Raw genomic sequence first — 13,466 nt, forward strand, 5'->3', positions numbered from 1 at the left:
AGGGGGTTTATGGCAGTTCAGTCAGGAGCTGAAACTTTAGGCTGCCGTCTTCATCGTCGCACGACCGGAAGTCTGTCGCATGGTTTCTTCACTTGCCGTGTTTGAGACATGAAGAAGATTTAGAACACATGAGCAGAACTTAGTGGACTCTGGTCTCCTCCGTGCTGAGGAGGACTGAGTCAGTCAGCAGAGATATGAAAGGTTTACAAATGACGAAGCTACGTCTTTAGAGCAAAGAACTTCTATATTTTTTAATCTTCAGCAGTTATTTATCAGTTTGCCTGAAACCAATCATTTTACCTCCACGATGACAAAGACAAGGTGAGGACACATTAGAGCATCAAACGGTTAATTACTGAACAAAACGAGACTTAAATTTCAGAATACATCCTCTGAGACACAGCGAGCTCTTCGTGCTTCACACAGGTGACATTTAGGTGTTCCGGCACCATGAGCGAACCATCAGACATCAGACATGAAGCTTCCTACAGAGCAATCTGAGCATCAGCTAAACTTCATACAGAGACGTCTTTCCTGCACGAATGCACTTTGAACAACAGACAACATGATTATGAATCATCATCATGTCATGGCACATCCCTCATTGGCTGCATACAGACACACATCTGATCAAGGTTTGCATATTCAGCGTTTCAGTTATCAGAAGAAAAGGATTTGACAGAAACAGTAAAACAGAATCACAGAGTCTGAGCTGGTGGGGAACAAGGAGGGAGAAGGAGCAGCGTTCATTGGATCAGTGTTTTTCTAACTGTGGTCTAATAACTCAGGAACATAAAACCTGCCACAGCTTCATTTAGTCATCTAAACATCTTCATGTTGGAGCCACTGCTTCATGATCTGCTGACAAAAACAAGGTTTACAGACGTGTATCTGATTTCTGCACCGCCATGTCGTCATGTGGAAGTTGGCTCTGTGGAGCTCCTTCACTGAACTGGCCATGAGCGTCCACAGAGGGACCCAGAGGTCCACATGACAACACTTTGCTGAAGATGAACTTCAGCTGTCTGCCAGAAACCTGCTGGTACCAGAAACTCTTCATTCTGCAAAACCAAGCCGACACCAATGGAAACACTAGAAGCTAACTGATGTCTTCGCTGCAAACGTTTTGCTTCTGTGACGGAAACATACGAGTCTGGAGTCGGTGCTGATCATCAGAGTCCAGTCTGAGCCTGTAATGAACTATCAGCACCGACTCACAGCTGCTGTGGTCTGAACGGCGCCGTCTGCAGCAGGTCGAGCAGACCCGCACAGAAAAACATTCCCTTTGGACTATTTTCTGGATCGTCAGCTGTTTGTCTCTAAGGTGTCAGAAGACGGTAAAAACGTGGATCAGCGTTTCCTCCCATGTTCAGTTTACTGACAGAGGAAAGAAACACTCAGTGGAGGAGCTGAAAGCAGAGAGTTCGCTCTATGGTTCATCTAAACAGACTGAGCAGCTGGTTCCTGGACTGTTCCAGGCAGCTGTGAGGTTTACTATGATCCTGATCAACGGAAGTCTGAAGCCAACACGAGCTTCAGCAGGAACTGGTGAACAAGCTGAAGTTTCAATCTGAGTAGAACATCTGTAAACCTTGTTTTTCTCGAGCAGATGTGCCTTCCTGAGCTTTCTGTGCTCTCCCTGAGCTTCATCACCTCCATCGGCACCGTTTGTACTCAGATCGACTGAAGCAGCAGCAGCAGAACCGGACGAGCTCCTCTGCTGGTTCTGCTCGGAGCTCCACCGGGAGCTGCATGTGTTCGACAGGAAGTCCGGAAGACGAGAAGACAGAACCAACGAGCAGAAGCGGAGCAGACGTCAGACCCTGACGAGGAAGTCGAGGCCGAGCGATGCCGGGAAGTGCAGCGTCTCCAGGCTGAGGGCGGACGGCGTGTACGGGAAGAGGACCGGGAAGGTGTGCTTGGTGTCCACCAGCAGCTGAGGAGGGTCGTTCCTCTCCTGGAGCCGGCTCTGGACACAAACAAACAGGAGGCTGTAACCACGGCAACAGGACCACCTGCCAGTTCACCTGCACCACCTGTGACCTCAGGGAAACTCATTTTAACCCAACGGAGATTCAGAAGGTAGATTTCTTTCAGATAACGTCTGCTTGGACCAACCGTGAATGATGGTCTGAACCTAAAATCAAGATAACTCATCAACATCACTTCATTCTATGTTTCACACTTAAAACTGCCCAAAAATGAATCGCTACCAACGACAAGATTCAGCCGGAAACCTGAAGCTTCCAGAGAGGGAGCCGTGGCTTTCAGCAGCAGCCCCTCCAGTCAGCCAGAGGTGTTTCTGCTGCCGGCGTGTTTCCACAAAGAGCAGACGAGGATGGAAAGTAGTTAGCATTTTAAAACAGTTAAACACTGGTAGTATGTGGAGCCGCCACGGTACCTGCAGGACTTAGAACTGGATTAAGAATGAATGGAAAACCTTCTAGTTCTTCTCGCAGATTAATGGGAGCAGCTGGACCTGCTTGAGCTCCTTGAAGACGTTCCACCTTCATCCAAGAGGCTTCATCAGCTCTGACTGACTGGTTGGGAGTTCCACATACTGATATCCACAACAGACCCTAACAAACCCACTGTGTCGGGGGAGCACTAACGACCCACATAACGAGGGGGAGGAGCAACAAACCCCCAATTAAAACCCAAACTCAGGTGTTAACGTCCTCTTCAGGATATCAGGATGTGGAACTCCCAACCAGTCAGTCAGAGCTGATGAAGCCTCTTGGATGAAGGTGGAACGTCTTCAAGGAGCTCAAGCAGGTCCAGCTGATAGCATTAATATACCAGAACAACTGTGACCTGGAGGACTGAGGATCTTCACAGACTCATTTTAGACAAGTTTCTGGACAGCTCTTACTTCAGTTTGGTTCATTTTACATGACTGTGGACACGTTCTAAGTTAAGGACGGATTCTGAGACACGTTGGAGTTCTTTTCTTTTTTTTTAAAGAATGATGGCATCTGATCTGCATGTCACGACTCAAACACCCAGACAGCAGAGAAATGGGTTTCTGTGGGTTAGAAAGACTCGGAGTGTTTTTAAGACTTTTGCAAATGATTTTCTGACTGAGTCCTGCTGACAGAACACATCTCTGACTTCTGGTTCTGGTTCCACAGAACTGCTAGAGTTCATCGTCATGTTCAGAGCTGCTGATCCTGATCCTGATTCTGTTCCAGTGTTTTATTGACATGATGAAACCAGAACACGGTCCGACATATCCCCTCCTGTCTCCCCCTGTTATTACTGTCTTTATATGTTTCTTGGATGGGATGTAAACTGTTCTTCTCGTTGCTCTGTACTTGTGACATGTGCAATGACAATAAATTGCTAATTGATTGATTGATTGATTGATAAACGTCACCTGGATGTTCCTGATGAAGGACACGGTGACTCGCTCCTCGAACTCGTTCAGAGGCGTGTACAGGTTCAGGATCTTCACGATCTGCAGGACAAACAGCACAACAGATCAGCACCAGCTCAGATCTGATCAGCCTTATTGATAACACTGGACTGTTTCTGGTTCTGGCACAGTGAACGTTCCTTGTGTGACGGGTCAGGGTCAGGTGATGCAGCTAAAGGAGGATCTGCAGCCTTGAAACATTCATTGAACTTTAAATATTAAATACAGTCCGTTTATCCGGACATGCCCGGATCTGTGTTCACCTTCAGAACAGGAACGTGAACCTCTTTCTACTTTATGACGCGTCAGAGTCGAAGGTTTTTACAGGAGTCGACAGTCTTTGGGAGTCGACAGGCTTCGGAAGTCGACAGGCTTCGGGAGTCGACAGGCTTCAAGAGTCGACAGTCTTTGGGAGTCGACAGGCTTCAGGAGTCGACAGTCTTTAGGAGTCGACAGGCTTCGGGAGTCGACAGGCTTCAGGAGTCGACAGTCTTTGGGAGTCGACAGGCTTCAGGAGTCGACAGGCTTCGGGAGTCGACAGGCTTCGGGAGTCGACAGGCTTCGGAAGTCGACAGGCTTCGGGAGTCGACAGGCTTCGGGAGTCGACAGTCTTTAAGAGTCGACAGTCTTTAAGAGTCGACAGTCTTTAAGAGTCGACAGGCTTTAAGAGTCGACAGGCTTCAGGAGTCGACAGGCTTCAGGAGTCGACAGGCTTCAGGAGTCGACAGGCTTCAGGAGTCGACAGGCTTCAGGAGTCGACAGGCTTCAGGAGTCGACAGGCTTCAGGAGTCGACCGTATCAATCGGGCTTCAAACACAGGAACAATAAAACAAAAGCTGCTGAAAAGGAGATTTCTGGTTCAGAGAAAAATGTCCATAAATATGAATAAAGTTTCAAATAAATGCAATAAAATGAAAGTGGCACAAATCTGCAAGAATGCAAATAAAATGTAAAAAATATGAATCAAGTTTCTGACAATTATAATAAAAATGTTTAAAAAAGAACGTGAGGAAAAACACATGAACACTCCAAACATGGGAGTAAAAACTATTGATCAGACTATTGATCAGACTGTTGATCAGTAGATCAGAGTCCTGATCAGCGTATTGAATAGAATAGAAAAAGACTTTATTTATCCCAGTCTGGGAAATTACTGTGGTACAGCAGCAGAAAGTACTATTTAAAAAATTACAAATAAAATAGATGAATAAAATAAAATAAATAAAACAACTGTACAAAATGTGCAAATTGATTGAGCGAATCACCTGCTGCATGGTCAGGGCAGTGCACAGCGAGCAGATGGCCTCGGCGTCCTGGGACGTCTTCTTCTTGACCTGCAGCAGCTGAGCGGCCTGGATGATGGGCTCTAGCGTGGCTGCAGCTTTACTCTGAAACAGGTTGTTTCCTCGGAGCCACTCCTCCATCTGACTGGTGTTGTACCTGAACACACAGACAGCATCAGAACCTGCTGGAGGTCCACGTGGTTCAGGTCTCTGTGCCTCAGCTGACATCCACCTTGGAGTCTGAACATCAAGGCTCTGAAAACATTGCTGGGACATCGCTGTGAAATCGCTGTGACATCATTGTGACATCATTGTGACATCATTGTGACATCATTATGACATCACTGTAACATCATACCTGAGCTGCATGCCGGTGCTCCAGGAGCAGACGTCTTTGCGCAGCAGCAGGTTGTTGAGTGTGACGGCGTTGATGCAGTGGAACAGCTGCCGGACCACCTGCCCAGTGATCTCCGGGTCGAGGCCGTGGTCCCTCATGGTGGCGTGGAACTGACCCAGCTGCCGGATCAGCGCCTGCAGTGTGTAGCTGCTCGGCCCGTCGGCGTCCGTGTCCATGCTGGACGAGCGGTTCCGGTAGCCCATTGGCTTCACGCCCGCCAGGCTGGGGATGCTCTCGCTCTCCAACATGGCCGACACTGAGCAGAACCAGAAGGTAGAGATGAAACTGCTGCAGATGGAACTGTGACAAACTAAATGTTCTGCTCCAGCAGCGACAACACAGTGAGTTACAGCCGAGACCAAACGTTCTCACCGATCATGGGCTGGATGATGCCCTCGGCCACCCGGATGAGCTGCTGGTAGATCTGGATCGACAAGTCGCTCAGCACCTGCCGGTACTCGGCCAGGTCGAAGTTCTTCAGACAGTGTTCGTTCTGTTTGCTTGTGTTCTGAGTCATGAAGGCCTGAAGACAAACAGCACAAATACATGACTGAAGCTCAGAGACACGACGGCGCAGCGGCGACAAACTGAGCGCGCTCAGACCTCACCTCATCGCCGCTGTACTGCTTCAGGCAGTGAAGCAGGCGGCTGGTGTTCGCCAACCAGAAGGACGTCATCTCGAAGTCATCGTTGTTCTTCTGCAGACGAAGGAGAACCGGTGAGAACATCAACAGGCGAGATCAGACAGGTGTTTGTGAGGAGCAGGACTCACCTTGAGCACCTTCTTGATGGCGTTGATGGTGGAGGTGAGCAGAGACTCCACCTTCTGGTCGTCGTTGATGTAGTCGGCGTGGCGGATGCACATGAAGAGGATGTAGGCGGGCAGACAGGGGACTGTAGCCGACACCGAGCTGGGCCTGATGTCTGGAAACAACCGACCACAAACTTGGTAGCCTCCGAAAATCCCCAAAACCACAACATTCATCAGCAACAAACATTCAGACAGTTTCTTCTCTGCTCAGCTCTGATGTTCAGTAAAACACAAACGAAACATCTACCTGAGGTTAAGAGCGTTTTTCATACCAAAACCAGTTCATCCTACATGAATCATTTACAAGGTTTAACCTCCCCTGTGCAGCCAGGAAGCCACCAGTGACTCAGCCGTGAAACATTCACAGAGTTTTAACTGCAGCCAGAGTTTCCTCAGAGAGACTGAAGGAGAATCCAACCTACTGGATCAATGAATAGATGCAGCACGGATCAGAACCAGAGAACAGAGGAGCCAGTTGGTGGAGATACATTCATCTGATGGTGGAACATCTTTCTACATCTGATGGTGGAACATCTTTCTACAGCTGATGGAGGAACATCTTTCTACACCTGATCAACATCTGCAGGACGAGGACCAACATCAGCTCCAGTAGAATCCAGTGATTTGATGAAATCACAGTTTTAGGCTCAGATCTGGTTGATTTTTTCAACAGAACCACATGTAACACGTGATACGTTCAAGGACCAGCTGAAAGTTGTAAATGTGACGATTTTTCTTCTGTTTGGACAGTTTCTGGCTGATGAATGGAGCCATTTTGGGGATTTTTAAAAAAGAAAACACGACATTTAAACCTGGTTAAAGAGAGTTCAAGCTCTCGTAGAGGCTGTGAAGATGTAAGTTGTAAAATATGTCTAGTTTGTGGAGATGCAGTGTTTACCTGTGATCAGGGTCTTCAGCAGCAGAGCCTCGTCCTCCTTGTTGTACTCCAACATCCCCTCAAAGTCCTTCTCTTTCCTCTGAACGGTCACCTGCCGGCTCAGCTCAGGTTTGGACCTGCTGCTTTGAGCTGCAGCCTGAGCAGCTGTAACAAACACACCAGGTGTGATCAGGTGGGACTCCCATGATGCACTGGGCTCCTCTCCATTCAGTTCTATCACTAACCGACCTCCAAACGTTCATGTTCTGTCTGGACTGTTTGCCTGCTCTCCATCTCCTCCCCCGTCCCCACTCTCACCCCGCCTGGTCCAGGCAGACAGCCTGGCCTGGTTCTGATGGTTCTGTCAGAGGTTTTTTTCCTCCCTGATAAAGGTTTTTTGGTCCCTCCCCACCGTTGCTGACTGCTCATAGCAAACCAATCTCTGCTCTTTGTGTACAACTGGTCTCACTGTGAAGCGCTATGAGACGACGAGTCATGAATCGGTGCTACATGAATACAACTGAACTGAACTGAATCAGGTGTGACCAGGTGTGACCAGGTGTGACCAGGTGTGACCAGGTGTGACCAGGTGTGACCAGGTGCGTCTGCTACCTTCCAGCTCCTGGACTTTCTTCATGTAGATCCGGAGCTGCTTCTTCAGCTTCCTCTCATTCTTCTCCAGCTTCTCCACGAGCTCCTTGAGGTCCTGCGAGACACAGAACAACTTGATGAAACCTGAGGCATGCGCTCCGAGTCACTAACCCAAGTCAGTTTAAATTGAACTGAGTCAGACTAAGTCAGTCCAAGTCAGTCAGAGTCGGTCTGTGGCTCCGAGTGGCCCTCGATCCGACTCGGAGCTCCTCCTGCTCCTCACCAGGTTGTCGTTGGTGAGTCGTGTGATCTCCTGCTGGACGCTGAACTCCACCTGAGCCTCCGGAGACAGAGACATGGTGTAGTTCAGGATCTCCTGCTTCTTCTCGATGTCGTCCTTCAGCAGCTCGATCTGAGTGTGGAGAGCCTCCAGCTCGTCTCTGTGCTGCCTGGCTTGAGTCTGCAGCTGAGCCTCCAGCAGCCTGAGGAGCAGCAGAACATCACCACAGTTAGAAGCAGACCTCGGTCAGAGCAGAACAAGCTGCTGTTGGGTACACTGAGAGTGAACCGGGAGACCTCAGGTTCTCCTTCAACGTGTCGCTGTGTGTCCTCATCCGACTGAGCAGATACTCAGAACATTTTGAACAAACACATTTCAAGTTCAAGTCTTTGTGGATAGAATCTGATTAACTTTAGTCAGACTAATGTTGTTCTGGACAAATCAGTCATCGGAACGGTTTTTACATTTTCTATGTCTGAACCGTAGAAGGAGGACGTTCATGAGGAACTCCTCGTCAACACACAACCAACAGACTCCAGAGCTCATGAAGAGAAAAGGCTTTTAGCAGCAGATCCTGCAGCAGCATCACATCACACTGAGCAGAACAAACAGAGACCTGGCCACTTGTTTGAGACCCTGCAGGGCCAGAGCCAGCTCTCCATCTTCATTCAGATGAAGCCAGTCGTGGTCCTCTCTGAGGGTCGCAGCAGAGAGAGAAACAAGAAGCAGAGCAGCTCAAAGGTTAGTCACGAGAAAACACAAAGACAACAGAGAAACACAAAGGAAAGAAAAACTGACGGAAACCAGAGTTCTGAACCAGGAAGCCAGACCAGTGGGTCAGCAGGTATGTTGAGCCTAAAGTCAGAGTTATCAGCATCGCGGAGGTGGCTCGCTATTAAACTGCTAGGTATCCATGGTAACTGGTGCTGTGGAGCTAGGTCTCCATGGTAACTGATGCTGTGGAGCTAGGTCTCCAGCAGCTTCCTGTCCTGCATCATCTCCAGCAGCAGCTCTTTAAAGTCACAGTTCTTGATGTTCCTCGTTGTTCTCATTAGAACAAGCTGCTGGCCAAAGCAGGAGGAACCTGATTGGTCCGTTCACTGCAGGAGAGTCACATGACGCGTTAAACGCCTCCTTTAATGAGAGTCTGAAGAAGAAGACCTGGTTCACTGAGAACGCTGATGAACACCTGCTGATGTCTCTGACTGGAGTTCAGGTTTAGTTGAGACTAACACAGAGAAGCCTGGATTTGTTGAACCTGTTTCCTGGTTCACAAGTCAGAGTTCTGCAGTGAAAACACAAGAACTCAAAGTCTGACAGTAAAATGTGCTTCTGTGTGTTTTCAGGAATCCTTCAGCTGCTGCACTGCTCCAAAGTAACTAAGTACATGTACTCCGACAGCATCACTGCGACACACAGGAAGAATATCATCATGATAATACTGTTTTTAATCTTCAGTTTTGTCATCATTGTTGATATTTTTGGATGTTTTAATACTTCAGTTTTAAATATAATAAAATATTTTCTGATGTTGTTTCTTTGCAATTTTGTCTTAAAACATCCTTTATTATATTTTCAAATGTTTTATTTTTTTGCTAATATCTCAGTTTGATCGTATTGTTAAACTTTCTAAATGTTTTTTTAAATATCGTGATAAGTGACGTGTGTGTGAATACGAAGCACAGCAGCTCCGACCTGCTGCTGCACTCATGCAGTCATGGAGTATTTTTACTGGTTCTTCTTGTTTTTGACCAGTTTAAACCAATGATTAGACATCAGATCAAACTCTGAGTCTCTTCGTCTATGAAATGAAACAACTGCAGCTTTTCAAACAGCATCTTTAAACTGAACAAGAAAAACCTCATTTTATTTGATTTGTTTCTGATTTCTAAGTTATTCGTCTGGTTTTCTGGTCGGTGCTCAGTTTGAGGTCGACGTCTGATTAAAGCTGCAGAAACTCAGCAGAAAAGCAAGAAAAGCAGCAGGACAGGAAGCGAGTGAAGCCTGAAGCAGCGATCAGCCGGATGTGTTTCTGCCTCCTCCAGCCTCTCACCTCTTGGACTCTCGGAGAGCTTCGTCTTTGTCCAGCGGCTCTGAGCTCAGGTTCACTGCAGGAGCTTTATCGGTTTCCTGCAAACAGAAGCAACAAGTTCCTGAACACATGAAGGTGTTTCTGCTGAGCGGCAGTGACTTTGTTCTGTCTGATGAGTCTGAGTCACACCTGACTCGTGTTCAGACAAACTTCTGTCATTCACAAAACGTTTTTGACTCATTCTGGACAAATCTTCATTCATTTTTTTACACAGAGTTGTTTTTCCATGTCGTATGAGATCGTTTGGGTCATGCTGGACACCTTTCTGGATCGTCTGATGAACTTCAGACCCAGTCGGTGTTGTGGACGTCTCAGGGGCCTCACACAGCCTCCTGGTCCACGTCCCCACAGAGTAACTCACCGTCAGCTCGGCTCTCTCCTGCTGCTCGGCGGCGCTCACCAACTGCGTCTTCAGGATCAGAACCTCCTCTTTGCGAGCATCCAGCTCCTCATTGGCTGCTTTCAGCTGACTCAGCAGCAGGTTGTGGCCATCCTGCAGCTGATTGGTCGGGCCGTTCGCCGCCACTCGCTCGGCCACCGTCTTCCTCAGCTCGTTCAGGTCGTTCTTCAGCTTCTTGTTCTCAGATTCCAGCTCTTGTCTCTGCAGAGAAACACTGGTTGAGCTGTTTGGTGTCAGAGGACAGAAACCAGAACCGTTCACAGTGACGGAGCTCAAAGCACAGAATGAGACTGAGTGGATTCAACAGAGACTCGGACTGACTGATGTTCATCATACTGTTAACAGACAGATACGAGACTAACGGAATGACTGACCGCTGATGGATTAATGGACTAATCTTGGTGTCAGATCCTGGTTTTATTGGATCAGAACCGAGTTCACAAGGAGCCACAATAACAATATTATGACACATCTGTGCATCTCTGCTGTGTTTCAGGATAAAGAGGCGTTTCTGCTCCACCAGGTGGCGCCGCTCGTCAGCAGCCTGAACCCGGTTGTGTTTGTGTCTCTGAGCTTCTGTACTTTGTCTCTCTGTTTCTGCTTTGATGTGACTAAACGTTGACTTAACGTTAATTAAACATTGACTTAACGTTGATATTCAATTAAACGTTGATCAATGACTAAATTTGAACATTGACCAAACTCAAACGTTGACTAAGCGTTGACTGAACGTCGTTGGACCGCTCCGTGGGTCTCGGACCCGGTACCTTCAGGTTGCTGTACGTCAGGTCTGCAGCCTGCTGCTCTGAGGTCGGACTCTTGGACTCGGAGCCCTGAAACAGAACAAACATGGAGGTCAAACCGTGTCGGTGTCTCTGGGGAACAAACGCTGACGGAAGACGCCACCTTGCGCTTGGCGAGCTCCTCCATCTTGTCGGCGGCGCCCTGCAGCCTCTTCCTCTCCTGCTCCAGCTCCCGGACTCTCTTCTGCAGCTTCATGAACAGGCTGATGTCCATGGCGGCCTTCTCCACACCCATATCCTGCAGAAACCGTCAGAGTTCAGGACCAACGAGCAGCTTCACAGGCTGCCTCAGAAGAACGGTGGGAGCTACCGAGCTCTGGAACGTCTTCACTAAAGGAGACTCAACCCAACGTCCCACATCACCCTGACTCCTGCCCTCTGGACCCTGCCGTCTACACACTCCATGCATACACACTACACAAGTAAGGGCTGCTGGGACAGTGAAAACACAGTTCTGTCTGTTGCTGTCCCAGTTCTGGTTCCGACAGGCTGACCCACCTCCACCAGCTGGATGGAGTCCTCGGTGTCGCCAACCTCGGAGGTGGATACGGACGGGTAGTTGGAGTCGGATTCCAGGCTGCTCTGGTTGGAAGGGTTCCTGCGGTGTCCCGGGTGGAACTGCAGAACAGGAGCAGATTGGGTCAGGTTCTGGTGACCCGGTCTGACTGAGCTACAGAAGCAGACTCACCTTGGACAGAGAAACCTCCTCCTTTAGGTTGTCGTATCTCTGCTCCAGTCTGCCGAACTCTTTGAGCAGGTTCTGGTACCGCTGACGTTCTGCATCCAGCTCTTGCTGCAGAGACTCACTGCTGGGCTCCTCTGAAACCCAACCAAGGTGACGTTATTAACCCCCGTGGGTGGGTTTGCTTTGCAGAAAAAACAAATGACAGCGTTTGGCAGCCTGTAACTCAAACACGTGCGCTGACAAAGAGCTGAGATAAAATAAAAGAAGAGAAACGTCAGGGAAATAAAAACCAAGACAAGAACAAAACACGTCATTTAAAGGTCACAATGATAAATAGAGCTACGAAATGAAACAAGTAGAATAAATACAATCAAGTCACGACGTCTGGTTGAGCTCAGTGAGGCGACAGGAGCAGAGCTGTTTGTAGCGCGCTGTCCGGCCTGAAACCCTCCGTCCTGCTGGACCAGACGGCAACTCACCAACCATCTGGACCAGCTCACTGTTCGGTTCAGGGACTGTTTCTCTGTCTGACCAAAGCAGGCCACCAAGCAGACAGACAGAGCAGACTCAGTAAGATAATGTGGAAGCCCTTCCTGAGCCATTCTGGTTCCACCGAGGCGTTTTTAGGACTGCTCTATTTTGTGACCTTTAATTAACTTACCAAGGAACCAACAGCTCTGATCTTCTGGACCTCACCACATCTGCAGCTCATCATGAAGTCCCATAAAACACTCACTGCTTTTAGGCAGTCGGACCCGGTTTGGACTAATTCTGAGTCATTTCTGTTTTTGTTTTTTTTAAAGTTATTGTTGTGGCCTTTGTGCCTTTATTTGATAGAGCAGTGAGAGAGAGAGAGACAGGATGGGGGGAGGACGTGTGGGACAGGGCCCTGAGCGGGACTCGAACCCACGACCTCCACATGGGGACTGGAGCCCTGCACATGGGACGCCAGCTCCACCAGGTGAGCTGTAGCGGCGCCCCTAATTCTGAGTCATTTCTGATGAATTCTAGCTCATTTAGTTTTTGCCACATTTTGAGCAATTTTAAACAAATTTGTTCATTTTGGACCAACTCAGAGTAATTTTGAGACAGTTTAGACGACTTTTAATTATTTCAGACAACTGCTGAGTCATGTCGGACCACTGGACCGGCAGATCCTGCGTGACCACTACATGTGACGCTGTGAGCTGTTTCAGTTGTTCCACTCTGAGCACGAACCAGGTGGGTCATCAGGTACCAGCATCTCACCTTCGCTGCTCTTTGACTGCTGAAGAATCCGTCGGTTCATCTCCTCCTTCTCACTCTTCAGCAGAGAGTTTTCTTTCTCCAGCTCCTCCACCCGCTGCACAACAACAACAACACAAGTCCTCAGGGACACACTCACTGTGCTGAGGTCTGAAGACCTGAACATCTGTCTGAAGGCTCCTCCTCAGAGACAAGAGCATACATGATCTCTCAACATGTTCAGTTCTCAGTCCTGAAGAGCAGAAAATCAGCTTTCTGACCATCTGGAGACTTTGGTCATTAGAATCCAGCTCAGCTTCAGTAAAGTTCAAACAGGTTCATCAGCTACTTCCTGGAGCTCAACTTCCTGATTTATTTAACTTCACAGTTTTTATTGTCCACAGTTGAAAAGTGTTTTCTTCTAAGTCTGAAACAAAGTTTGAGCAGATTGGATGGACGGTGCCAACACACGACTGTTTTTATTCACTTTCAAGCTGATTTGACATGAACGAGTGAAAACAGTCACTCTGTGGACACGTTCTAAACCCCTGTGGACACGTTCTAAATCACTGTGGACATGTTCTAAATTACTGTGGACGCGTTCTAAA

The 13,466-nt window shown here is 48.3% G+C and overlaps 1 protein-coding gene across 1 annotated transcript in view; it reads right to left on the minus strand.

Moving 5' to 3' along the window:
* Window positions 1-225: 225 nt before the first annotated feature.
* myo5b (myosin VB) overlaps window positions 226-13,466 on the minus strand; it is a 45,025-nt gene continuing 31,784 nt past the window's right edge. Inside the window, 17 exon segments of the mRNA XM_008298015.1 lie at window positions 226-1,969; window positions 3,377-3,457; window positions 4,681-4,855; window positions 5,057-5,351; window positions 5,468-5,618; window positions 5,704-5,793; window positions 5,868-6,019; window positions 6,805-6,948; window positions 7,396-7,489; window positions 7,658-7,856; window positions 9,708-9,784; window positions 10,108-10,347; window positions 10,914-10,979; window positions 11,053-11,187; window positions 11,448-11,567; window positions 11,638-11,768; window positions 12,883-12,976. Of these exon segments, the coding sequence (XP_008296237.1) occupies window positions 1,817-1,969; window positions 3,377-3,457; window positions 4,681-4,855; window positions 5,057-5,351; window positions 5,468-5,618; window positions 5,704-5,793; window positions 5,868-6,019; window positions 6,805-6,948; window positions 7,396-7,489; window positions 7,658-7,856; window positions 9,708-9,784; window positions 10,108-10,347; window positions 10,914-10,979; window positions 11,053-11,187; window positions 11,448-11,567; window positions 11,638-11,768; window positions 12,883-12,976 (2,397 nt within the window). The 3' untranslated portion in view covers window positions 226-1,816.

This window comes from Stegastes partitus, unplaced genomic scaffold, assembly GCF_000690725.1.
Source record: "Stegastes partitus isolate 25-593 unplaced genomic scaffold, Stegastes_partitus-1.0.2 Scaffold1271, whole genome shotgun sequence".
NCBI classification, from domain to species: Eukaryota; Metazoa; Chordata; class Actinopteri; family Pomacentridae; genus Stegastes; species Stegastes partitus.